At 28.9% G+C, this 24989-nt stretch overlaps 4 protein-coding genes across 5 annotated transcripts; 1 reads left to right on the top strand and 3 right to left on the bottom strand.

The window, feature by feature from the left end:
* Positions 1-5592: 5592 nt before the first annotated feature.
* On the bottom strand, positions 5593-6299 carry LOC126676524 (dirigent protein 4-like). The gene has a single exon (XM_050370743.2). It carries the CDS (start codon positions 6293-6295, stop codon positions 5738-5740), a length of 558 nt encoding a protein of 185 aa, XP_050226700.1. The 5' UTR covers positions 6296-6299; the 3' UTR covers positions 5593-5737.
* A 1068-nt stretch (positions 6300-7367) lies between these two features.
* LOC126676523 (ribosomal RNA small subunit methyltransferase, mitochondrial) lies at positions 7368-9457 on the top strand. Of its 2 annotated transcripts, none has more exons than XM_050370739.2 (3): positions 7368-7888; positions 7980-8888; positions 8997-9457. In XM_050370739.2, exons 1-2 carry the CDS (start codon positions 7463-7465, stop codon positions 8700-8702), a joined length of 1149 nt encoding a protein of 382 aa, XP_050226696.1. In that variant the 5' UTR covers positions 7368-7462; the 3' UTR covers positions 8703-8888; positions 8997-9457. The 2 variants fall into 2 exon arrangements, with proteins under 2 accessions (XP_050226696.1, XP_050226698.1); XM_050370741.2 differs by having other exon boundaries at positions 8994-9457.
* Positions 9458-11640: 2183 nt separating this feature from the next.
* Positions 11641-12446, bottom strand: LOC126676773 (dirigent protein 4-like). Its single transcript, XM_050371057.2, has one exon. It carries the CDS (start codon positions 12411-12413, stop codon positions 11856-11858), a length of 558 nt encoding a protein of 185 aa, XP_050227014.1. The 5' UTR covers positions 12414-12446; the 3' UTR covers positions 11641-11855.
* Positions 12447-22944: 10498 nt separating this feature from the next.
* On the bottom strand, positions 22945-24526 carry LOC126679390 (GATA transcription factor 5-like). Its single transcript, XM_050374407.2, has 3 exons — positions 24365-24526; positions 23940-24269; positions 22945-23867 (listed from the first exon to the last, which is right to left on the bottom strand). The coding sequence occupies exons 2-3, from the start codon at positions 24255-24257 to the stop codon at positions 23142-23144; spliced, it is 1044 nt and encodes a 347-aa protein (XP_050230364.1). The 5' UTR covers positions 24258-24269; positions 24365-24526; the 3' UTR covers positions 22945-23141.
* Positions 24527-24989: the final 463 nt, after the last annotated feature.

Genomic DNA, 24989 nt, shown 5'->3' with positions numbered 1-24989 from the left:
TTATACTAACAAAAAACATTTATAAAGTAACAAATAAAATGATGATACAACTATCTAAGGTTTTTATGAAATTAAATTGAATGTAAACTTAAAATGAACTCAACATAAAGTTAAAGTAAACTAACTTAAAGTAAATTTTTAGTAAATTGATTATTTTAAAATATTTTTTCAAAATTTTATAACAATAAAAATACATTAATAATAAACTAAAAGTAAACTAATTAAGTTTTTGTCGAAAATAAACTGAATATAAATTTAAAATAAACTAACCTAATATGAATTCTTAATAAATTGATTAAAAACTTATAGTAAAATTGTTTACTAAATATAGAATACTGAATATAAAATTATAAATCCAAATTATCAAGTGAAGACTATCGTCTTTGAAACTATTAGGTATGACCTAAACTTGTCAAAAGTAAAGATAATAACTAACAACTCTTTTTCCGTTCATAACTCTATTGTGCATCATTAGAATTTCATCCAACAAACCACTGATTAAATCTTTCTTCCTGCAACTTTATGAAAGATATTGTGCGAGACAATCTACTGAGCCAATCTGCCATAAAGAAATGTGTACTAGTAAAATTTATTATTTTTTTCAAAAGGAGGGATGCGGGGTCTATGGACCCCATAAAAATACACTTAGATCCGCCACTACTTTTATGACCTAATTTATACATTTTTTTATAACTGGGGCAAATTAATCCTCCACAGAAAACAAAAATCAATTGGAGCTGGTTCACAATAGTTTCATCTATCATCGATATAGTTTTAGCCGTGTCTGTATTTAGCTGAATTCAATGTTAAGCTTGGGGCAAAAACTATTCCAGCAATTGTTATCTTTCAAGAAATACCTCGATTTCTTCAAATGGTAAGAGTGTGAATAGACTTGTTTTCGAAGAAAATAGGTTATTCTTTGCAATTTTTAGTTATAATTCTTTAACATTGATCCACCACTAGGAAAAAACAAACTATATATGGTTCACAATAGTTTTAGCTAGCCTACATATCGTTGGATGCGATGTTAAATTTGTTATAATAGTAAGATGTTAATTGAAATACGTAACACCGTTTTATAAGAAGTGAACAAACTATAATCCCATTGATAATCAGGGGCGAAGCTAGGGGCGAGCCCGTGCGCACGCCCCCTTGCCGGCAACATGTTAAGTAAAAAAGATTAGTTATTGTGTTATCTTTAGACGCAGTTTAACATTCGCCCTAGTTAGCGGAGCATGTGTTCATTAGAGAGTGCAATACCCCTAAAAATTTACAAACGTAAATTTAAATATTTTAGGGTCAAACCTATATTACGGTCCCTGTATCGTTTGTAATTCTAAAACGAACTTTTCAAATTTGGCGGCTTAATCATAAAAAAATGTCCCACCTTTTTTAGCGTTTTTTGTTTATAAATCAAATTTTCAATATCGTCAATTTTAGACCATTTACAATTTTCAGTTTCAATTATAGCATTTTGTTCAAATTTGAGTGAAAATAATTTAAATATGAAAGACATATTGTTCCAATTTGTCTTTTTATTATCAAGAATTCCAAACATGAAGTAGTATGAATGATATAATTGAATTATTTTTCTCTCCAATCTAAACAACTAGCTATAATTGAAATTGAAAAATGAGAATAGGCTAAACTTGAAAATTTATAAAGTTTGGATCATAAACCAAAAATTCATAAATGTGAGATATTTTTTAATGATTAAGCCAAATTTAGTAATTTAAACAATGAACTACCGTTTTTTATAATTTGAAATATTGGGAATTTTTTTGTTAAAAAAATGTTGATGTGGCACCAGAATATCCTTTGTTCCAACGTCCACATCATCAATTTTAACAGAAAATGTTCGATGTTTCAAATTACAAAAATTAAAATTTGGTCTCCGATATTGCAAAAATTAAAAATTTATGTTAGATTTGCAAAATATGATAAAATTTGCAATTTGTAAAAATATTGCTGCTTGCTCCACTATAAAATTTGAAATCAGCTCTTGCTAATTTTGTATCAAAGTTGCTTTGGCAATGATGGTTATTAACTGATATGAGTGTCATGCATTCTTCAACTTACATTCAACTTACATATCTTGTAGAAAGATGTTTTATCACTCTACATATATATTATGCAAACACACAATTGTTTTGATGATTTTTTGTTAATATTTTGGTCTGATGGTACATATGTATGTCGTAAGGTTCAGACGGATTCGCACTCTTAATATATGGATGAACTGCTATTAGATTTCCGCTTAGCATCATTATGTTTAATCCGTTGATTAACCCTCTATTCATAGGGTCAAGTTTGTCAAGCGGTTCAATTGTTTAACGAGATAGAAGCTAAGAGTTATACATTTGATGCTTACGCCTAACAAATCAATTTTCATTTGTATGAATGATAGATTTAATTTACTAATTCTCTATTTCTAGAAGATGTTAGCTTAATAATTATAATTTGATATCCCGAATTATATATGTTGTCATGCCTACCTAACAATAGAAGATATTTGGTAATTTATAAGTAAAATCATTAAAAAAATAGATATTTTCATAGACCAAATAACACAAACATATATAATGGTAATGAGCAGAGACGGAGGTGAGGTAAGGCCAGGCAGGGCCTGGGCCCTACCTCACCTTGAAAAAAAAATATTACTTAAACTACTACTAACCTGATTTGGTATCACCTTAAAAAAATATTACTTAAAACTACCACTAACCTAGTTTATGGATTAACTTATCCTTTTTAACTTTGAACTGTATACATTATTTGGATAGTTGGACTTAATAAAGAAAATTCATTGTCTTCGTAAACTGTTATTATATAGTAAAGTCTATGTAATTTACATGTACTTATAATAATTTATCTTTATCTATAATATTTATTGTATTCGGTTTTAACAAAAAAAATTATTACTCCCTCTGTCTCAAAACAATAGTGCACTTAGCTCTATTTCAAAATTTATTGATATTTATAATAATAATAATTATTATTATTATATTATATAAATAAATTAATATATAGCAGTTAATGCTATTTTTGATATTTTAAAATAATAAATACTATAAACTAAAATTATTTCTCAAATGCGAATAATATTATAGACCGAAATAATTATTAAAGATTAAAAAGTGTATATCAAAATCTAATAATATAAAGAATTTGTCATATTGGACACTCATTATTCAAATTAAGTTTTAATTCTAAAATCTTCAACATTTTTCTATTGAAAAACACATCCTTAATTATCTAATTATTTTAAAATATTGTAAATTTAACACGTTTGTTACTTTTTATTTATTTACATTAAAAAATTAAATTATTAAATTATTACTTTTTTTACTATATTCTTTTCACGATATGATTTTTTTTTTTAAATTAATTGTGTGCCCTACCTCAATTTTGGGGCTGGCTTCGTCACTGGTAATGAGTCATATTTTATAATTATGTCCTTATTAACTCTTTCAGTCAATTAGCTTTAATTCTTTATTCAATAACCAATCTAGCATCAAATAATTAGATGTCAATTAATAACTAACATTAAGTTTAATAGTATGAATTGTATGAGCAAAGAAATATAATTTATTAAATTTCCATTAACTTTTTACCCATATTATAACAATATTCTAAATTAAAGAGTTATGCTACATTACAAACTTCAAATAAATAAACAATAAGGAGTTTCATAATTAAATAGAAGTGAAAAAAAATCAAATTTGGTTCGGCTTAAAAGTAATCCGTATTAATAAAATTTTGAAATCCAAAAATATTTTGTTTTTTAGCGTTTTAAAAAACAAACATTGTTGCTCGCTTTATTACAGAATCTAAATATCATGCTCTTAGTGATGCTACATCAAAAATGTTTTAGCTATAATGGTTATTAACTGATACGAGTGTCACGTATTTCTATATCTCTTAGTTGTAAAGATGTTGTATTGTTGAACAAATGTAATATGCAAAAACACTATTGTATTTGTCATTTGTCATTTTTGTTAGTATTTTAGTCTGGAACTGTGTATTGAATCACCACTAAAGTTGGTACGAAGTATTCAAAAAAATAATTATAAAAGAATCAGATAAAAAAGTTCCAACATTTGACCAATAGGGTCAAAAATCCACTACTCACCTCTTATATCTGAGAGTAAGATATACTGTCCAATTAGCATATAAATTTATTTTGTAATAATCGTTAATACTTTTTCATTTTCGAAAGTTCAAATATCATTTAACTTTTAAAGTAAAATTTTAAGGATTTTTTTGAATTTTTTCCAATTACCCATCTTCTTCTCTCCTTAACTGCCGTAATTCTCCAACAAAGCCCTAAAACACATCTTCTTCCTCCCTTTAACTGTCGTTGCCTCATCGCATCTCTTTTTCAATTTTCCAGCTGTTCAGTCTTCACAAAAATTTATTTCTCAATAAAACATGATAAGTTGTCGCTTAGAAACTCATCTTCCATTTTGTTATCCAAATCGGTCTTAATAATATTGATTGCTGAAAATGCCCTTTCAACTGAAGCAGTTGAAACTGGCAAAACCAATGCTAATTCAATCAATCGATAAATAAGGGGATAAACAATGTACTTTTCTGTTTCGATCAGCTTCTTTGCAAGTTGCCTGATTCCCGCAAGTTCATCAAAATTAGCACTTTACCTCACATCATGTATGTATATCTCGAACTGATCACTCAACACTATCAAATAAAATTGTAGAAAAATCTTATGGATAAAACTCGGTCAGACGATGTAATTTCAAGGCATCAAATCTAGAAAACGATTGTCTTGGATGAAAACAACTTAAGTAAGAAAGTAACTCGAGATTCCCTTTAGAGAAATGGTCGCTCATCTCTTGCACAATCACATCAATAACCTAATATGAAAAAATAAATTAAAACTAAGACAATTATGAAGTGTAGTAATGATAAAAAAAATAGTTTTTAAAAAAAATTACTACTCTCTCCGTTTATTTTTAGTTGTACTGCTTTAGGTTAGATTGCTAATATTGAGAAAGTGTTTTTTTTAATCACAAACATAAAAACTAGTATAACCCTATTTATAAACTCCACAATAAATTTTTTTGTTTTTAAGATAGAATTATTAACTCACTATTAGATGATTTAGCATTGAAAATTAAACTACCATATAATGAAGTGATTTAATAATAAGGTTAAATTTGTAATTTTGTTGTAACAGTCATATAGAAATCTTAAAGTGACTATTTGCCTAAATCGACAACTAAAAATGAACGGAGAGAGTAATTTCAAAAAATACTTCCATACGAAAACGATGAGAATATGTTATAGTTTGACCTTCACGTTTTGACCGACCACGAATCAGTAAACCATCTTTCAAATTAGGCTCATCGGTAGAATTATCAACACAAAATTTGCGAACTTTATTAAAAAATCATTGCATCTATCCTCCTTAAATAATTGGAATTTGATCTTTACAACATGTTTAGACGGATTTAGAACTCACTCATAGACTCATAGTACCCATCTTATGTAGTAAATAGATAACACTATTTATAGAAGAAAAAAAAACTAAAATTATTATTACATTCATAATCATAAGCTATCAAGCCATTTGAGATTGGTTCGAAAAGCTAGAAGTTGAACCTTTATTTTTGATAATAAACTTTTATTTAATGTTGTATTTTTCTTTTTGATGAATATTTAATGTTGTATTTAGAAACGGCAATCTTATTTAGAGTAGTATTATACGGCCTTGGCTTTAGGAATGAAATAAAGTTGCATCTATTTTATAAACGGCAAAGACTCCAGTGGCATTAACTTTGAAAGAATATGATTCGGTAAAGAGAAAACCTTGAGCCATCCTGAATTTTTTTGTTCCACCAATAATTGCAAGCTCCCGGGATGGCGCTAGAAATGAAGCCCTTGAAATTACAACAAACGAGCTTCCCTTAAACTTACCTTTAGTAAATCCGAGATCAGTAAAAAGAACCAATACATTCTCATTTCGCTCCTGATTCGCCGCTACAGCGAGACCTTTAGCACGCCCGATGAGTTTCGAGGTTGGTTTAGCACCTACTCTTACAGCATAATTTATAGCTAAAAGAGTACCAAATGGATAAATAGAGTTTGAATCGGTTGTGTGGTTTGGTTGCGCTATGATTACGGCATTAGCATCGTTTCCTCCGAGATTAAAATGTAAGTAAACTTTGAGTTTGATAATTTTTCGTTTGTTCGGATAGGAGTATTCTGCTTCTGCATATGCGTTCATTACATAAAGCATTATAATAAGACTCAGAAAGCATATAATTCCTGTCATTTTTGTTTAATTGTTATCTTTCTTAATTATACACCACTGCCTACTTTATATACAACTGAAAAAACAGTAGATTCCGTTACGTATATGCAAATAATATATGACATACAGTTGAAAGGTTTTGCCAACTTCTATATATTGCATATTTGATTTCAGGAAACTCTTAGTTGCATTATGTATATATCTCACATCATTCCAAGATGCAATCAATTCAACTTTACTAATTAATTAAATAATATTTAATTTTATTAGATGAAATTGCTTAAAATTTAACTATAGAGGCACTCACAATATAAAATCTTATAATAGAGATAGTTATAAAATCATAGTTAAATATGACGGATTGATTATTTGACATGGTACCCAATCTCTATATATGATAGAAAGATTTAAGTTTAAGTTTTGAATGAATTTGATTATTTCGACAATAATAAGTATGGCAAATTGTTTCCCATTCATCATTGTTTAATTGATTTTTCTTTCTTCTTGTATCACTGTTTTACTTTGCATTTAAAATTGAATCACTATAAATTTATGTCATGTACATGAATGCTTTCTTTAACTGAAGCTATTGATTTAGGCCATGTACTTGAATGCCTCCACAACTTAAATTCAAAGATCTTTTTATTTTTAAAAATATTTTATTCAAAGACATTATAACATTGTTTTGGCAACTTTTAAAGTATTACATATTTAGTTTTGCAAAATTAATATAGAAGTTATTAATTCATTTTGTTTTAAACTCGAATATACTATGATGTTTGATTGTAAGGTTAGTATATAATATGAATTTGTAATTTTATTTATAGGTTTATTCGTCAAAAAAGACTTAATCTTTTTTATTTTTTTAATTCTAATTAAATTTTGAATAGGCCATTAAATTGGATAATTGACTACAAATAAAATATATTTATCAAGATTAAATTTCAATTGAATAGCCGGATTCGGAGACCGCTCGCCCAGACTTATAGCTGACTTCGGATCTGGTTAGATTTTGAAAAATGAAATCGCCACCTAAGCTAAGCTAGCCACTGAAAAAATATCATATTACATATTATTGTTTAATTTATGAAAAACTGATACATCTGTTATAATAACCAGATTTTGATACTCTTCAAACTATCATAAATTAAGGTGAAATTACGACAATATCGACATCGTTTCAGCTCAATGAACTTAGTCTTCTTGAATAATAAGCAGCGAATTTCCAAGCCCAAATTGATTCCATTTCACCTTATTTATTCCGTATCATTTTCTTGTCATCAACATTTTAACAAAACAGAACCCACTCGTTCTTCTTCGTATGCTGATCATAACACCAACAACAATGAAGATAAAAGTTCAGAAGACAAATTGCATCTATGCAAAAGCAAAGGTCAACACTTACTCACTAACCCACGTATACTCGACACAATTGTCACCAAATCAGCTGTTAAGTGTACTGATACTGTTCTGGAGATCGGTCCCGGTACCGGTAATCTCACCCTCAGACTTCTCCAAGCTGCTAGAAAGGTTGTAGCAGTTGAGATTGATAAACGGATGGTTGAGATTCTGAACAGACGTGTTTCTGAACATGGGTTTCAGGAGAAACTTGATGTAAGTTTATTTAGTATGTTAAGTGTTTGTTAAAATGCCTGGCTGAATTTTGTTTCAAGTTTTGATTTTTGGAATCTGGGTCTTTTTGCAGGTTGTACGTGAAGATGCATTAAAGGTTAAGTTTCCTGAATTTGATATTGTGGTTGCTAATATTCCTTATGGGATATCGTCTCCTCTTGTGACGAAATTGGTGTACGGAGTGAATAAGTATAGAAGTTTAACACTTTTACTTCAGAAAGAATTTGCCAGGCGTTTATTGGCAAAACCTGGTGATTCTGAGTATAATAGATTGGCTGTGAATGTGAAGTTAGTGGCTGATGTGGAGTTTGTGATGAATGTCAGCAAACGGGACTTTGTTCCGTGTCCTAAAGTTGATTCTTCGGTGGTGATTATTCGTCCGAAGAATAGTGATGATGTCCCTGATGTGAATTTTGATGAATGGAAGGCTTTCACGAGGACGTGTTTCAGCAACAAGAATAAAACGCTGGGTGCGATTTTTAAGCAGAAGAAGAAGGTCATGGAGCTCGAAAGATTATCCATGATAAAGGGCTGCAATAGCGAAAAGGAGATTAATACTGACGACAAAGATGATGATAATGAGGAGAGTGATGGAGAAGACAGTCATATAATCAGTTGCTCCGAAATGAAGTTGAGTTCGTATAAGAAAATGATTATTGGGGTTTTAGAAAGTAATGGTTTTGAAGGTAAGAGACCGACGAAAATGAGTAATGAAGAGTTGCTGAAGCTGCTTTCTTTGTTTAATCAAGCTGGAGTATATTTTCATGGCCAAGCAAGTGAAAGTAAAGTGGATTAGTAAAGCACTTGCTGATGATTGTTAGTTAATTTCTATCTCTTACATGTTTGCTATTTTCAGATTTCTTTTCCCCACTGAAGAATAATTCTGAAAGTAGGGGAGAAAATCAGAGATTGTTGTAGGAGAGTCATGTATTTTTTTTACACATAACAAGAAACGCTTAGTGAGCAATCAAAATGGGAGAAGGTACAATTATGACCTTACTGTTATCAAAATTAATATTTGAAATACCCCATTTAACAATCCCAATGTTGTTGTTAACAGTTCTGACGTAGTCGTTTTCCCAATCAGCAGGGCTATGTGGTGTCAACTCTGAAGCATTAACATGAAATTCTCGAGTTCCTTGTACATATAAACTCACGGCTTGCGAGTTTTGGCTGCGTTGACCATAATTCGCCATCAACAATAGAATTGCCACTGCCACTCTACCTGTCTATATTAACCGGATTCTTGAAACTGCGTAGATTGTGCATTCACATACAAAGTAAATGAGAAGAGTTATGTATCGTATATCCGCAACTTGAAGAGTAAAGATAATGTGTTGAGCATAGTAGACTCAAGATTTATTGATGTTATCAAGGTTATGAGAATTGCAGTTTTGTGCAGTGCGAGACTTCCATTCCAACAGAGTGAGATCTATATTGGAAAGAATTCGCAAATTCTGTTAGTTCTCTTGTTAGTTACAATAGGTATATGACTATTAGTGGACTTGTGTTATACTGCCGCACTTTTTTTTCCATTACTCCCATTGACCATACTATCTACATATAGTTTCTCCCAACCTTGTAAAAGCCGAGGAGCTGGGAGAAGCAAAGAAAATAAGAGAAAGTTGTTTTAACATTAATATCACTTGTTGAAAACTATGGTATTTGTTGTATCAATTGGTATCACAAGCGTCAACAAGTGGTATTAATGTTACAATAATTGGTATCAATGTTGCAACAGAATTAGTCATGCTGATATAATTGTTAATGTTATATTCATAATCCATTATTGTTTCTGATAACATTACTGTCACAAACGAAACTCAAAATACATTATCTAAGTAGAAAACGAGCTAAACAATCATTAGGGTAATAATTGTACATTTTCCCTATTAAGATTCGAAAGAGATTTAGAGTATTATCTTATGCAATACTTTTGCCAAGTAATTTTACAATACACTTTGATAAATTTTAAATTTTCTATTTAAACAATCAAAACATGATTAAAACAGGTGAGAAATACTTTATTAGATGTTGTGACATATTTGTTATGTATGATAATTTAACTGCTCGCCGTTACGGTAATTGAATGTTACAAGAGATGTCAAACTTTGGAATTAAAAAATTACTCTCTTTATTTTCATGGCTGTGCACGTATCCTTGAGATATTCAGGTTGATAGTTTGCGCAACATGTTTGATAACAACATCAATAAGGTATATCTCATGGGTCATGACGATAAAAATAAGGGTGGAAGTTTTGTGATTTAGCAAGGCATAACCCATCCTCAAATTTATATACTTTTCACCTTTTGTTTATTTGGCCCCTGCTCTACTTTGCTTATTTAAGTAGTCCTTGTATTTTTTATTTACTTAATCCTTGTACTTCTGTTTTTGTTTACTTAGTCTCTGTACAAATAGAAAGAAAGTATTTACTTAGTCCTTTTTAAAGTTTTAATTTTTGTTTTACTTCGTCCCTAATTTACTCCTGAAGGACTAAATCACTGCGAAATTTGATTATAGAGTAATCAAGTAAACAAAAATTGAAAAGTACAAGGACCGACTAAAAATATAAATTATACCAGGGACCAAATAAATTAAAAATACAGAAATCTGAAAATGGCTTAACAACTGAAAAGTGTCATACTTCAAAAATATGATATCTTTGTAGTCTTCTTAAATGACAATTTTTCAAACGCAATACTCACCAAACTCAGATAAAAAAATTGTCATATTTCTATCTTCTTCACCATTTTCTAATCTCTCTTATTTCTCTCACCTTCTCTGTCCACCGCTGTTTTCTTCCCCGTCCTTCCGCCTTTTGCTTCCATCGAACGTTGCCTTTCCCGTCCCTTCGCCTTGTGCTTCCATCGAACGTAGCCTGCTCCTTCTAAAGGACGAACCTCACCTATTAGAAATATTATTTTTGATAAATCGGTAGGAGTAATTAATTATAAATTGGTGAGAATGTGACAATCTACCCACATGTTATGAGAGTGTTTAGATTCAACCATGACCAAAATAACTAGAACTAGTTAATAGGTGGTTGAGCCTTCACACTTATAAACTCATTTATATTTGTTATCCTAATTAATATGGGATTATCTTTAACATCACCGGCAAGGATGGAAAGTTTGAATGCCAGCAGAAAAGAGACTCTGTCTTGGAGCTTTCGTCGTCGTGATGGTCCTGCAAATCGATGGTTGCGTCAAAGCAGGGAAAGACGGTAGTAGACAACGACGACGGTTCATGGAGCAGCGGTGGAACTGTAACAAGAAGAAGAACATGGTAGAGAATGGCGGCGATAGAATTAGGATGATTTTGATTTTTTTAGGTTTTGTGGTTAATCAATGTACTATAATTGTTAATTTTATTTTTAATAATTATTATGCAATGTAAGTAATTTTCTGGTGCTATTTTTATAATTTTTTTGTTAAGTTTTTCCATATCAGTGTCAAGGTGGACTCTTTTTAATTGTTTTTTATTTAAATTTGACATGGCGGCGCTAAGATGGATGTCTACTAACGGACAGCGTGGCATTTTAGGTTTGGAAGGTCCGATTGGAAAATATTTGATAACGTTAAGGACCTCTATCGTAAAAAAGTTTCATTAGGATCCAAATTTAAAATCGAACCAAACGTGAGGGTCCAATCAGTACATTTGGCCGTCCATTTAATTTTTGAATTTGTGACTTAAAGTCAAATAATTTATTTTTAGTCAATTAGGACAACAGAAATAGATCAGTTAAGAACAAAATAATAAAATGCAAACGAGTTTACAACCAAAATAACCTAATTTGTCTTTAAATGACGTACAAATAGAAAGTATCTGATTTAAAAATAGACAGTTTTATCTTCAATTGATTAGAATGACCGAGTGTAAATTATTTAACTTCTAGACACAAGTTAAAAACGAGAATGACCCTTTGCTCGTTATATAATACCCCGGAATTTAGTTATGAAATAAAGTTGCATGGACTTTATAAATGGCAAAGATTCCGGTGGCACTAACACCGCGCGAATAAATTTGAGACATGACAAAACCTTTAGCCATCCTGAATTTTTCTGTTCCACCAATAACTGCAAGCTCACTGAATGGCTCTACAGCGGAACCCCTTGAACAAGCAACAAATGAGCTTCCCTTAAACTTACCTTTAGTATATCCAAAATCCAAACAAAGAACCAACAAATTCTCATCATCTTGCTGGCTCACTGCTACACTCAAACCTTTAGCTCGTCCGACGAGTTCCGAGGTTGGTTCGGCACTTACTCTTAAACCGCTATTTACAGCTAAAAGAGTACCGAATGGGTAAAGCGAGTTTGTATTAGTTGTGCGGTTTGGTTGCGCTATTATAGCGGCATTAGCATCGTTTCCTCCCAGATTATAATGTAAGAACAAACTGAGTTTGGTAATTTTTTGTTTGTTTGGAGAGGAGTATTTTGTTTCTGCATATGCGTTCATAGCATAAAGGATTATAATAAGACTCAAGAAGCATATTTTTGCTTTCATTTTTGTTTAATTCACATCCTTCTTAATTCTACCATTTATATACAACTGAAATAAAACTTCAGATTCAGTTACGTATTACATATGTATATATCAATTTAAAGATTTTGCCAACTTCTAGATATTGCATATTTGATTTCTTGAGTAACTCCTAGTTTACATTATGTATTTCCAAGGGTTTAGAGTTTCATATTTGCCAACCTTATCTTTTAGATAGGCCTAATCTCTTAAAAGAACTTCAACCTTTTAGCCCCTTTTCAATTACACTCTGACGTTAAAAACTAGTCAATTGTATTATATTTTGCATTTTTTTATTTCAATTGTACTCTTGAACATTAAATTGACATTTATTTGACAAAAGTTTAAAAAAATTATTCAAACAAGGTCAATTTAATACAAAAAAGGTCAATTTGAAGAATTTTTTGGAACGTTTTTTCAAAGAAAAAAGGTCAATTTAATGCTTAAGGGTGCAATTGAAACGAAAAAATGCAAAATAAAGTACAATTGACCAGTTTTCAACGTTATGATAGAATTGAAAAAGGGGTTAAAAGATCAGGATTTTTTTAAGACATTAGACCTTTTAGATAAATTAATTATTTGAAAATAACAAATATGAAAAACAGTTTTCCAATTATCATTTATTTAATTGATTTTTCTCTTTATATAAGCGTTGGACTGTAAGTTTGTGAGTTCAATTCCTCCCACAAGCGCCTCTCCCTCAATTATATAAAAAAAACTGATTTTCCTTTCTTTTTGCATCACTATTTTACATTGCATATAAAGTTGAGTCACCATAAATTTAGGCCATGTACATAAATGCTTTATTTAACTTAATTTAATTCAAAGCTGTACATTTAGGCCATGTACATAAATGCTTCTATAACTCAATTTTATTCAAATTTCTTATAACATTGTTTTAGCAATTTTTGAAAAAAAAAGAGAATTATTAATTCGTTTTGTTTTAGATTCAAATATAATATTCCCTCCGTCCCGTTTAAGAAGGGACATATTCCATTTTTATTTGTCTCATCTAAAAAGGTCATATCGTGTTTTCTGTGCCAATTTATATTGAACTTCCACTTTTATCCCTTTAGTTATTTCAATATGCATTAAATACAACTCAATTTACAATACAAATTATTTTATTATTAGGAGAAACCATACTAATTAATAGGGGTAGATATGACAAAATAAAATATTGTCTTATTTTATTAATATTTGTGCAAAACTCATTTGTCCCTTCTTAAACGGGACGGAGGGAGTATGACTTTTGGTTGTTAGGTTGGTATAAAATATGGATTTTTTTTAATTTTTGTTTAAAAGTCTATTCATCATAAAAGACAAAACTTTGTTTTTTTTCAATTCTATCCAAATTTTCAATTTCGTTAGTTGTAGTTTAATTTTGATAAAAATATTTAAGCTTTATTTATCAAAAAAGAAACTACAACTGATTTTTTTCCGTCACAAATCCGTAAATTTTACAATTGATTGTTTCTTTTTTTATAAGAAATATGTATATTAAAAGCCACAAAAATGGCATAAACCAAAACTACAAGCTTTCGCACAAGAAGTGGCGCACACTAGGAGGTACACCAGAGGCTACGACTTATAAAACAGACTAAAAACAAAGGTTCGAAAACAAAATATAGAGAGAGTTTCTAAAAAAATCTAAACCGAATAAGTAAAACCTTTATTACAACTCTTAAAAAAACCACGCTGAATTAGTAAAACAATTAAAAATCACAATTTTCTTATCCGATGTCTTATTTTGGAAAATTCTGATATTTCTACACTTCCAAATTTCTCACAACACCAGACACTAAAAGACCTGCCAAAGCTTCTGATAGGGTCCTCTCGGAATAATTTCCTACCATTGAATCATAAAAGCCATAAAAGAGTTAGGAAAAACCCAAACTACATTTAACTTCTTGAGAATACTACACCAAATGCTTCTCGCAAAACTGCAGTCAATAAAAATGTATGCTTGTGTTTCCTAACACCACACAACTGATTGTCTTTTTCGTGATAAAAAATATTGTGACACTCTTTTTTTATAACGGCCAAAATTTTATAGCAAAATCTTAGCTTAATATATCTTTTAACCCCTAAAGTATATCACTTTATTCCCTGCGACTTCTAAACTAATTTCGTGTCCTATTGGACGTCTTAATTAGTTTTTTCGTTCTATTTGACCCGTCAACCTTAATTTTTTTGCCAATCTGACCTTTTTTATCCAGCGTGGAAAAGTGCATGTGTTCAAACGCTGTGAAGCGCGTGAAGGATATTAAAATGTATTAATTATACTATTTAATCCCAAAACTATACTATTTTGTTCTATTTGACCCCTAAACTATTTTACTTTTCTATTGCACATTTATATTTCTAATTTTTATTTATTTAACCTCCTCAAAAATACAATTATTTAATTTTCAACCATATTATATCTAGTATGAATGTTTAGAAATATATATATTCATTTATGTACAATGATACATAATTATTAAAATAATAAACTTATTTAAAATTTTAATATTTTTATAAATTATTGACGATAATAGAAATAAGAAAAAAGGTAAAAAATAATTTAGTCGAATAATTACATAATATAACTTCTTATACATGTAAATATTTATTTGCATTTTAATAATGATAAAATGAGTTTGTCTATTTATAACGATATTATAAAATACATATATTTATTATATTTTGATGATATTAAATGAACGTTTAATTACTTAAAAAATTATAATTTTTACCAAATTTAACACAAATTTTCAATTTTAAAAATTTTAAGATGTCAATTTTATTTTTTTTGCAATTTCAAACTTTTCAAACCAATTCTGAATTTTTTGAATTTATATTAAAACTGCAAAACACACTAAGTAATATGCCTTAAATGATTTTTTTTCAAATAATATATAAAATACATCCTTTTTATTTTAAATATAAGAAATATGTTTAGGCTTAATATACTTTTTAACCCCTAAATTTTACTTTTTTGTTCTATATGACCTATAAATTAATTTGGTGTTCCACTGGACCTCTTAACTATTACTTTTGTTCTATTAACACCTTATCATCAAAGTCATGTCAGCAATGCTATCCACGTCAATATGCGTTGTGTGCATATTTCGAATGAAAGGTTAAATATAATAAAAAAATAGTTAAGAGGTCCAATGGAATAATAAATTAGTTTAGAAGTCGCATGAAATAAAGTGGTATATTTTAGGAGTCAAAAAATATATTAAGTCCAAATTCTTCATGAGCATCAATTTGTAACGGATTTTGTGACAGATTTTACCGTCACAAAATGTTGTTTTTTATAATATGCAAAATGTTTTTAGAAATAATGATAAAATCATAGTTAGAACTCATATAATGACTTCAACTATTGATGAATTAATTATTTAATATGATACCACAGTCTCAATGATAGAAATATTTAGTCTAATTTATGCTTATCTGATGACTGATAAAATATACTTTTTTTTGTTTTTTTAATTGTCTATTTAACAAAATATATTTATTTTATTTCTAGATTTGGATAAGTTGAGAACCTTAATTATGCGCGGTCATAACCTGATTTTGGGTCGTGACAAAGTTGGTAAGAGTTTGGCGTTACAGGTCTTGATTTTTCTATAATTGTACACTTTTTTAAAAGTATAATTAGTTAATAATATAAAATGACAATGTAATTTAATTAATATTTTATAATATATAAATTAACAAGTATGATATAATATTAAATTAATAAAAATAGATAAATAGTTTTTTTTGCCCTTTATATGTTTTTCTATGATACTTCAACTGCCACATAAGATTCAATTAATGTTAAAAAATAAATAAAATGATTTTAGTGAAAATTTAATGAAAATTTAGGAATTTTCTAGTTATGAATTGAACTTTTAGAATTTTGGGAATGAGAAGAAAATTCAGTTATTTTCTTACTATGAATTTAAGTTTAAGGACTTTGGTGAAAAAACGAAAAAAAGACAAGTATTGTGGGTGAAAATTACCCATATGCGTCTTTTTCCCAATTTTGTATTCACATTGGCAATGTGACATGGGACAAAACCGACACCGGTTCGTGTAGAGCCCCTCTTTTTTTTCTTTTCCGGTTGTGCGTGAGAAACTAAAAAGTCGGGAAAAAGAAAAGGAAACAAGAACTATTTTGAAAGTTGGTTACTTTTTGTTTAATTGGCCCTGGTTTACTTTGCTTATTTTGTTAGTCCATGTATTTTTTTATTGGTCAAATATTGTAAAAATACTAAATCTTTTAAATTTTTTTTACAAAAGTCCTGATCTTTCAATTTTATCGATTTTGGCTAAAAATATATTATTTAAATTCACAAAAGTCCTGATCTTCCAATTTTGTTGATTTTGGCCAAAAATGAATTATTTAGTTTCACAAAAGTCATGACCTTTCAATATTTGGCATGCCACATAGGCGTCACATAGGCTCCACATAGGCAAATTGAAATCAAATTGAGAGTTGGCCACAATTGAAACCAAATAATTTGTTTTTGGCCAAAATCGACAAAATTAAAAGGTCAGGACTTTTGTGAAACTTTTATGAAAAATTTGGCCTTTTTAAAACATTTGGTCTTTTTTATTTAGTTAATCTCTATATTTCTGTTTTTATTTACTTAGTCTCTGTATAAATAGAAAGAAAATATTTACTTAATTTTTTTTAAAGTTTCAATTTTTGTTTAACTTCATCCCTAATTTATTTCTTAAGGACTAAATCACTACGAAATTTGATAATAAATAAAACCTGAAAAGTATAAAGACTGGCTAAAAATATAAAATAGACTAGAGATTAAATAAATAAAAAATAAAAAATACATAAATCTGAAATTGGATTAGCCATTTAACAACTGAGAAGTGTCATACTTCAAAAATATGATATTTTGATGGAGCTATATTTTTGTAGTCTTCTTAAATGACAACGTTTCAAACGCATTTCTTGAAAAAGCAACTTGGTTTGGATAGTAAATATATATGGTAAAGGATAAAAAAAATATAGTTTTCACAAAAATAAACATAAACTCCTTCAAATTAATTTTGAGCATAATTAAGACTTCATTATTTCATTAAAAAAACAATTAAATTTTAAAATTATACAAATAAATTTTTCCATTAAATATTGAACGTTAACTTGTTTATGTGGCAGTTAGTATAATCAGCCTTAGTAGCAAAAAGGTTCGAAAATGACCTTAAAATTTATAATATGTCTCAAATTAATCCCCCACTGATCTTTTATTGATAAAAAAAAATTTAATTAAGGATCTAATTGGTATTTTTTTAATTTGTAATTAAACAATATCTAAAAAAATAAAAAACGACCTCTAGTGAACAGACAACCCTACTTCACTGTCGACCTCCGGTGAGAGACATGTCAGCATTTAACGGCTCTGATGGACGAAAGGGTTTAATTATTCTTTTTTTTTTAAAGAATTGTGTCCGAAATTAGTTTAAGAGTTTATATGTATTTTTGAGAAAATTACAAAAAAATTGAGGAAAATATTTTATTTATCGGTGTTTTTTTTATCAAACTGACAAAAATACTTTTAAATTAAATTTATAACAATCAGGTTTGTCAAATTTATAACTTCTCTATTTACAATATTGTTTCTTAAAAAAATGGCTAGTTGTGCACCATTTTCAAGAATATTTAAGAGCCTTTATCAATTAAAATTATCTAGAATTATCTATAAATAAGAGTATGATCACTTATGTATTGAGAGTTTTTCTTTTTTTGCTGAATTCTTATCTAAGTAAGAATTGTTGTGAGTTTCAAAAAAAAATGTAAGAGTTGTAGTGTGTGCTCAAAATGTGTGTTGTGTGTATATTAAGATTTAAGAGTGGTGAGTGGCATATATTAAAGGCCTAATCTCTTATAAAACCCCGACCTTTTAGCCCCTTTTCAATTATACCCTGACGTTGAAAATTTGTCAATTTTACTCTATTTTGCATTTTTGTGTTTCAATTGTACCCTGAAATATTAAATTAACGTCTTTTTTACTTGAAATTTTTTTTTAAAACATCCTCCATGTCTAGCATATATTAATTGTATGTTTTTAAAATTTATTTAAATTTAGTTAAATTAATTAAGAATTTAAAATAGTGTTAATTTGATTATGGTTTTTAGTTAGTTTTTAATAATAAAGGACTTATTTGTACTTTTTTGAAGAAAAAAGAATTTAATTTCATCTTTAGACTTAGTTAATTAAATGATTTCATCATTTAAATAAAAAAATTAACAAAAATTAAAAAATTGGGGTACAATTGAAAACGGAAAATTCAAAAGTGGGTAAAATTGACAATTTTTCAACGTCGGGGTGGAATTGAAAAAAAGTCTAAAGGTGAGGGGTTTTTGAGTGATTAGGCCTATATTAAAAGTTTCTTTAGCATAATAAAAGAAGTTTTTTTACAATTTAATCCTACAATTAATCTACATATTGTTAGCAGAATTTCATTAAACTTTCACTAGTAATTCAATTAAAATGTTATTAATATTTTGAATAATCACGGAAACCTATTTGCCAATCTTGTTAATTAAGCACCAATTTAGAATATATAAGGAACCATTTCAAATGCCAGAGATGATGAATGGGAGGGAAGCCAACAACAGTCGACGGTTTGGACCTTTCCCCCTTAAATTTATTCAAAATATCATCACAAAGTAGGAGGCGGACATCAATTTTTTAAGAGAAATTATTTAATAAAATAGATGTTGCCGCAATGTAGTATATTTCTTACAATTATAAATATGAACACATACCATGTCTTAGATATTTGTTAATTGTTTAAATTGAAAAATAAAATTTATCAATACAAAAGAGGTGTATTACATATTAATATGACATGTTTATTGTATGAATTAATTATTCACTATTCAAAATAAATTAATATTTAAAAGACTTATTTATCTTTTAAAATTTATTTGTAAAAATATTGCAAAGTTTAAAAATTACACTCATATCTCAAAAAAAATTATTTTTGATTTTATTTTAATTTTACCGACAAACAAATATTGTTTAAGAAACATATTAAACACCTCAAAAGACATTGTCGAGGTATCGCTAGAAAATTTTCCGATTGCCATGCCAAAAGCAAATTCGGCTAGCATCAGTCAGCAGCGCGGTCAACACGTACTATGTGCAACGTTGACAAGGGGATAGTTGACTTTGTTAACTTTTCATGTATGAGTGTTTTTTTGGTGTATTTTAAGTGTTTTTTTGGTATTTTTTTGTTATTTTGTCTATGTTTTTGGATGTATTTTTGATGTTTAATTAAATTTTTTATGGCGTTCTTTTATATAGCATTGTTTTTAAAGTGTATTTTTTTAATATCTCAAAAAGTTTTAAAAATTGCTAGTAGTTTACAAATAACCTTTTCCGGATAGTTTTGAAGAAATCCCTTAAATAAATCCATACAAATTTAGTAAATAAGAACTTTAAATGAAATTTTTAGACCTATAAAAGAAAAATAAATCAATAACTTTTTTCAAAAAATGATAACCACTTTTTTTTTTTGGATAATTGGGGAGGGGGAGCGTTTGTGCAAACCCACAATCTAGTAATTTGCTGCCTAGCGCTTATACAATTTGAGCTACAGCTCGTTAGTAAAAATGATAACCACTTTATAACCTCTTTCTTTTCTATTTCTCTATTTTGTTGCTACCAAACATATCATCTCAAAACTACCTAATAAATAGGTTGGGTGAAACTTTAAACAAAAAATGAATATTCTATTTTTCATTTTATGTTTTTAAAAGCAATTTTTTATGTTAAATCATTCTAGAATTAGATGACACTATAAATTATTGTTTTTGCATGCAATTGAACAGTAAAAATTTGGCAAAATAAATTAGTTCAATTGATAAAAGCGTTCCACAACAAATCAATACCGAATTACTATAGAAATAGAAGTAGATTTTTTATAATCCCATCAAAAATGGAGGAAGACAAAATTATATATATAAAAAAAACAAAATCAGTAATATTTTTTTATAAATACTCCTTCAGTTATTTTAGAAATCTCCTATTTTATTTTAAAATGTTCTATTTTAAAAGTCTCATTTTTATTTTTAAAAGATTTTTGTATAAAATTTCTCTTTTTTCTTTTTTTAAATCACCTTATAATAATTTATATGGAAAATTTCACTTTTATTAATGAGGACAAAATATAAGAAAATATAATAATGAATGTTTTTTTTATGTTTTTTAATTTTTTATATAAAATAAATAGAAATTTCAAAATATGACAGAGTATTTGAGTTTGTCAAATAAAATAATTCATCCTAGCTAAAATTTCCCATGCTAGTAACCTCATCCATAATTTAATCCGTCATTAAATTCTTGAGCTTTTATGAGTTGGCATTCCTTTTAGCAACTTATATCCATCTCTTCGTACCAATATAAATGTGATTTGGATAAATTAATTGTAAAGAAATTATCGGAAAATTATATTATTTGTGTTTGATATATTCTAAATTAGTTGGACCTTATAAAATTGATTACAATTGGAATTTCTCGAAATTAATAAGAAATGCTATTAAATTTCTGAGTGTAGGAAATTTTCCGTTAAAAAAATATAATATTCAAAACAAATACTAATGCAAGTAAAATAACATTTTAAATAAAGTAAAATACATACATTATTGAACATAATATTTATTATATTTTATTTAAACTGTATTTTTAAAAAAAAGTCTTATTCTATACATCTTTGGTCTACGGCTCTACTAGATTACAAAAAATGGTTGTACCCAATAAAAGAGAAATTTCCTAAAATAAAAACCTAAGATGCTTCTTTAGTCATAATATGTTGTTCAGTGTTTCCAAGTGTACCATTTGTACAACAAACTGTGGTCCAAATCACCTTTCAATTAAATATCCAAATAAAGAGTGCCCCAACAAAAGCTGACATGTACTCTCATCATGCACCCTCACCACCGCATCTTAACCGTCCGATTCTTTATTCCAACGGTTCAGATTCTAGGGAGTGCGTATATTTCACGCCACATGACCCATTTTCCTTTTATTACATGATCATGATTTTATTGCTTTCTAACGGCCATTTTACAAGGAAACTCCAACTGTTTTAATTTCAATTGCGTTCCAGTTAAATATTCTTCTCTCTTAGGCATTGCTTGGTTGGAGATAAATAGAATAGAAAAGTTGTACTTTTCGAGAACTAGTAAATTTTTTTTTCTTGGTTTAATTTTTACATTTTACTTTCTGGGAAGTTGGATGTTTGACTTCGCATTTGACTAGGAAAATAACTTCCCTATCAAAAACCAAGAAAGTAAAACTTCTCTAACACTGTTATTGGTTTTTCCTAATTTAACCTTAATTTTTTTCTTTTTTTCTTTTAAAATTCATATAAAATATTTTTATTTATTTCAAAAAATATACTTATATTATTTTATAATAAGTAAATATTTTTATTAAATATTTTATATTATGTAAAATTCAAATAAAAAAATATAATTTTTAAATTTTAATATTTAAAAACTCTCCTAAATAGTACGTGAATCGTAAAATAAGAGATAATAAGCAAAAATTAAATTATTTATTGCTCGATTTTTAAATTAAAATTATTTGTTTAACAATATAAAACTTATCAATGGACATTTATGTCTTTTAGTTAAAAATATAGTATATTATATTAAAATTAATTTTGTACTTTCCAGGAAGTAAAAATTGAAACAAGTAACATTTAACAAACTTCCTGGGAAGTTAACTTTCCAGGAACTACACTTCCCGGGAAGTTACTTCCCAGGAATTTCTATAAAACGAACCAAGCGAAAAATTGTAGATTAAATTGGATTGACTGTAACTTTAATTTCTAATTTTCAGAGATCAAAAGTTCTACATGGCAACTCTTTGTTAATTTCTTATTAGTATATCTATTTATTTTTCAAAAGACGTAAAGTTTATACGTATAGATTAGGACTGGCAATTAACATGACAATTTGTACAATCCCGACACGAATGAAATCCTGATTAACCTATCTATAATCCTAACTCGTATAGATACAAATTTTGATTATTATTGTAATGTGTCATTCAAATGGAATGTGTTGGAATTTATCAGTCCTAATATGGTAGTGATATAGATCAAGCGATCTAGTAATTTAGTCTAACCAGCTGAAATAAATCTCTTTAAACGATAATATTATAATTTGAAGAATTTTAGTGTTATTTAAAAAAAGTTAAAAAATGTTGGATTATGAAAATAGTAAATATTTTCAAGCAAAAACACTAATTTTGTACCGTTTAAAAATATTTTATTTAAACGGGACAGAGGGAGTATCTCTTTCTTAAATGAAGAAATATTTTGTAAAAGAATTATTTTTTGTCAACAAATAGGTACATACATATTTTCCAAAAGAGAGCAATAATAATTTCTTTTGATTATAGACAATGCGAATTTCATGTGCAACATGTGCAGTCTTAATGAATTATTTCCATTTTAATTAAACAATTGGCAAATTATAAAAATTAAATTTAAAAAATGCAAAAAGTAAAAAAATTCACCAACATTAAAGTCTTTTCCTAATTTAGAGATACTACATAACTAGCGAACCTACCCCAACAACCAAGTGTTGGATGGAAAAAAATGTACACTGACCCAGACCTACCCAAACCGGGTAAAACCCTCCGGTTCAATCTATAATCCCTAATACACTGGCTATGTCTGTAACTAAACTCTAAATATTTGTCAAAAACTGGGCGCTTCATGGGCTGCCAAACCGGGTTCCGCCGGACCCAGTACCTCCTTTTTCTTCCTCATCTCCAGAACTTTCCGGTGATGGTTCGAGTGCACTTCACTCGAAAAAGTTGGGCTACAGGCGGGTCTATATTCGGGTAATAACCGACCCGATTTAAAACGAACCCCACATGCATTACAAAGAGTCTTGGCTCCAAGTGGACCGGCTCGCCATTGTGGAGTCTTTTGAACACCACAATGGCTACACCTTCTGACGGACTGAGACCCACCGCCGACACTACCGGGCTCACCGGAAAACCTATTCTTTCGCTTTTTACCAGATATTTTTTCGTAAAAAACCGGTTCGGTCAGCTCACGGTTAAAATCGGGAGCAGTGAATAAAAAGCAAGGGCTTGAAGGACTGGAAAAAGAAGAGGAAGAAGAACTAGAAGTTGAAGATGATGACTCCGTCAACGACGGCGAACAAAGAGGCCAAACTCTAACTCCGGTCCGTGTCCGCTTGCTTCTAGCCTTCACCGGAAACGGAGTCTTGAAACAATTCTCTGTTAAAACCGGTTTTTGTGGTGCACAAAAAGCAATACTACTGTTGCTGCCGCCGTGAGTGTTGGGTAGCTTTGGCTTGTCGAGAAAAGCTCCGGCGGGAAATGGAGCGGAATATTCCGAGTTGGAATCCTCCACGAAATGAGATAGCCATTCTAAACTTGCTAAATCATCCGACTGTAAAAAAAACAAAATTTCAGCACTAAACTTACAAATTTAACAAGAACAACACAGTAAAAAAAGACCTACCGGAACGCAAAGTTCACTCGCCGGAATACACTCAAAATCAACCTTTCCACCGAACTCACTAATTTTATCATCTAAAAATTCTTTTTGTTGCTGGGTTTGTTGTTTTTCACCATCTTCTTGTAGAACCAGGTCTTGCTCATCGTCTTCATTAGAGAAATCCAAGAGTTCGTCAACAATAAAGTCATCAGACGACACGACGTTTTGCTGCACATTGTTGGGTGCACATAAATCATCAAAAATAGCTGCTGGTGAATTTCTGAAACCCATCTCCTTTCGAAAACTTGTTTTCAGAGCAGCTTCAACAATAACACACTCCATTTCAGTTTCAACCTGAGGAAACAGCGAAAATTAAACAAAGCCCAGAATTCAAAAATGGTAAAAAATCAAAAGGGTAAGTTGAGTTTTTAAAATAAAAATAAAAATACCTGAAGAGAAGCAGGTGATGTAGGAGAGGAAGAAGAAGAAGAAGTGGTTGAAAATGGAAGATAACAAAAGAAACAGAGTTTGGTAAAGCATTCAATGAGAGACCAAATCGTCTCGTAGCCTATCTCATCCTAAAGGGGCCAGTTTCTTTTTCTTTTCTTTTACTTTTATCTCTTTATAATATAATCAATTTCTTTTAAATTTATACATTCATTTCTCTGGATTTTTACTTTTTAATTTATACGTTTCTGAATGTAAATTAATAGTAGCAGTGTATTGGAGTAGATAACTTGTACAGAGAGAGCACTAATTTGAGTTACTAGGGTGTGAACTGAATCCGCTAAACAATTGAATATAATTAGATTAAAAAATAATTAATTTAATTTATTTTAATACATTTTAACAAATTTTAATTTTTTTATTAATTATTTTAAAACGTTTACTTTATTTGTTATCTTTAAATTCTTTAAAGAAATTCTTATATTCTTATTTCTAATGATGGAAAATTAAATCAAATTAAAATTAATATTCTAACTATTTGAAACGAATGAAATTGATTAATGGACATCCACCGTAGTAAATATAAGCACAAAGAAGTTGCTGTTATTTTGACTGAATTTACGAGGC

Source organism: Mercurialis annua, linkage group LG4 (genome assembly GCF_937616625.2).
Source record: "Mercurialis annua linkage group LG4, ddMerAnnu1.2, whole genome shotgun sequence".
In the NCBI taxonomy this organism is placed as follows: domain Eukaryota; kingdom Viridiplantae; phylum Streptophyta; class Magnoliopsida; order Malpighiales; family Euphorbiaceae; genus Mercurialis; species Mercurialis annua.
This window is presented reverse-complemented; position numbering and strand designations above follow the sequence as displayed.

What these genes read in the sequence shown, in the direction of transcription:
- LOC126676524 (XM_050370743.2), bottom strand. Translation starts at nt 6,295, where the DNA reads ATGACAGGAATTATATGCTTTCTGAGTCTTATTATAATGCTTTATGTA.
- LOC126679390 (XM_050374407.2), bottom strand. Translation starts at nt 24,257, where the DNA reads ATGGAGTGTGTTATTGTTGAAGCTGCTCTGAAAACAAGTTTTCGAAAG. An exon ending in CGAGTGAACTTTGCGTTCCG is followed by an intron (nt 23,868 to 23,939) that starts GTAGGTCTTTTT and finishes TTTTTTTTACAG; the next exon opens with TCGGATGATTTAGCAAGTTT.
- LOC126676523 (XM_050370739.2), top strand. Translation starts at nt 7,463, where the DNA reads ATGAACTTAGTCTTCTTGAATAATAAGCAGCGAATTTCCAAGCCCAAA. An exon ending in GGTTTCAGGAGAAACTTGAT is followed by an intron (nt 7,889 to 7,979) that starts GTAAGTTTATTT and finishes GTCTTTTTGCAG; the next exon opens with GTTGTACGTGAAGATGCATT.
- LOC126676773 (XM_050371057.2), bottom strand. Translation starts at nt 12,413, where the DNA reads ATGAAAGCAAAAATATGCTTCTTGAGTCTTATTATAATCCTTTATGCT.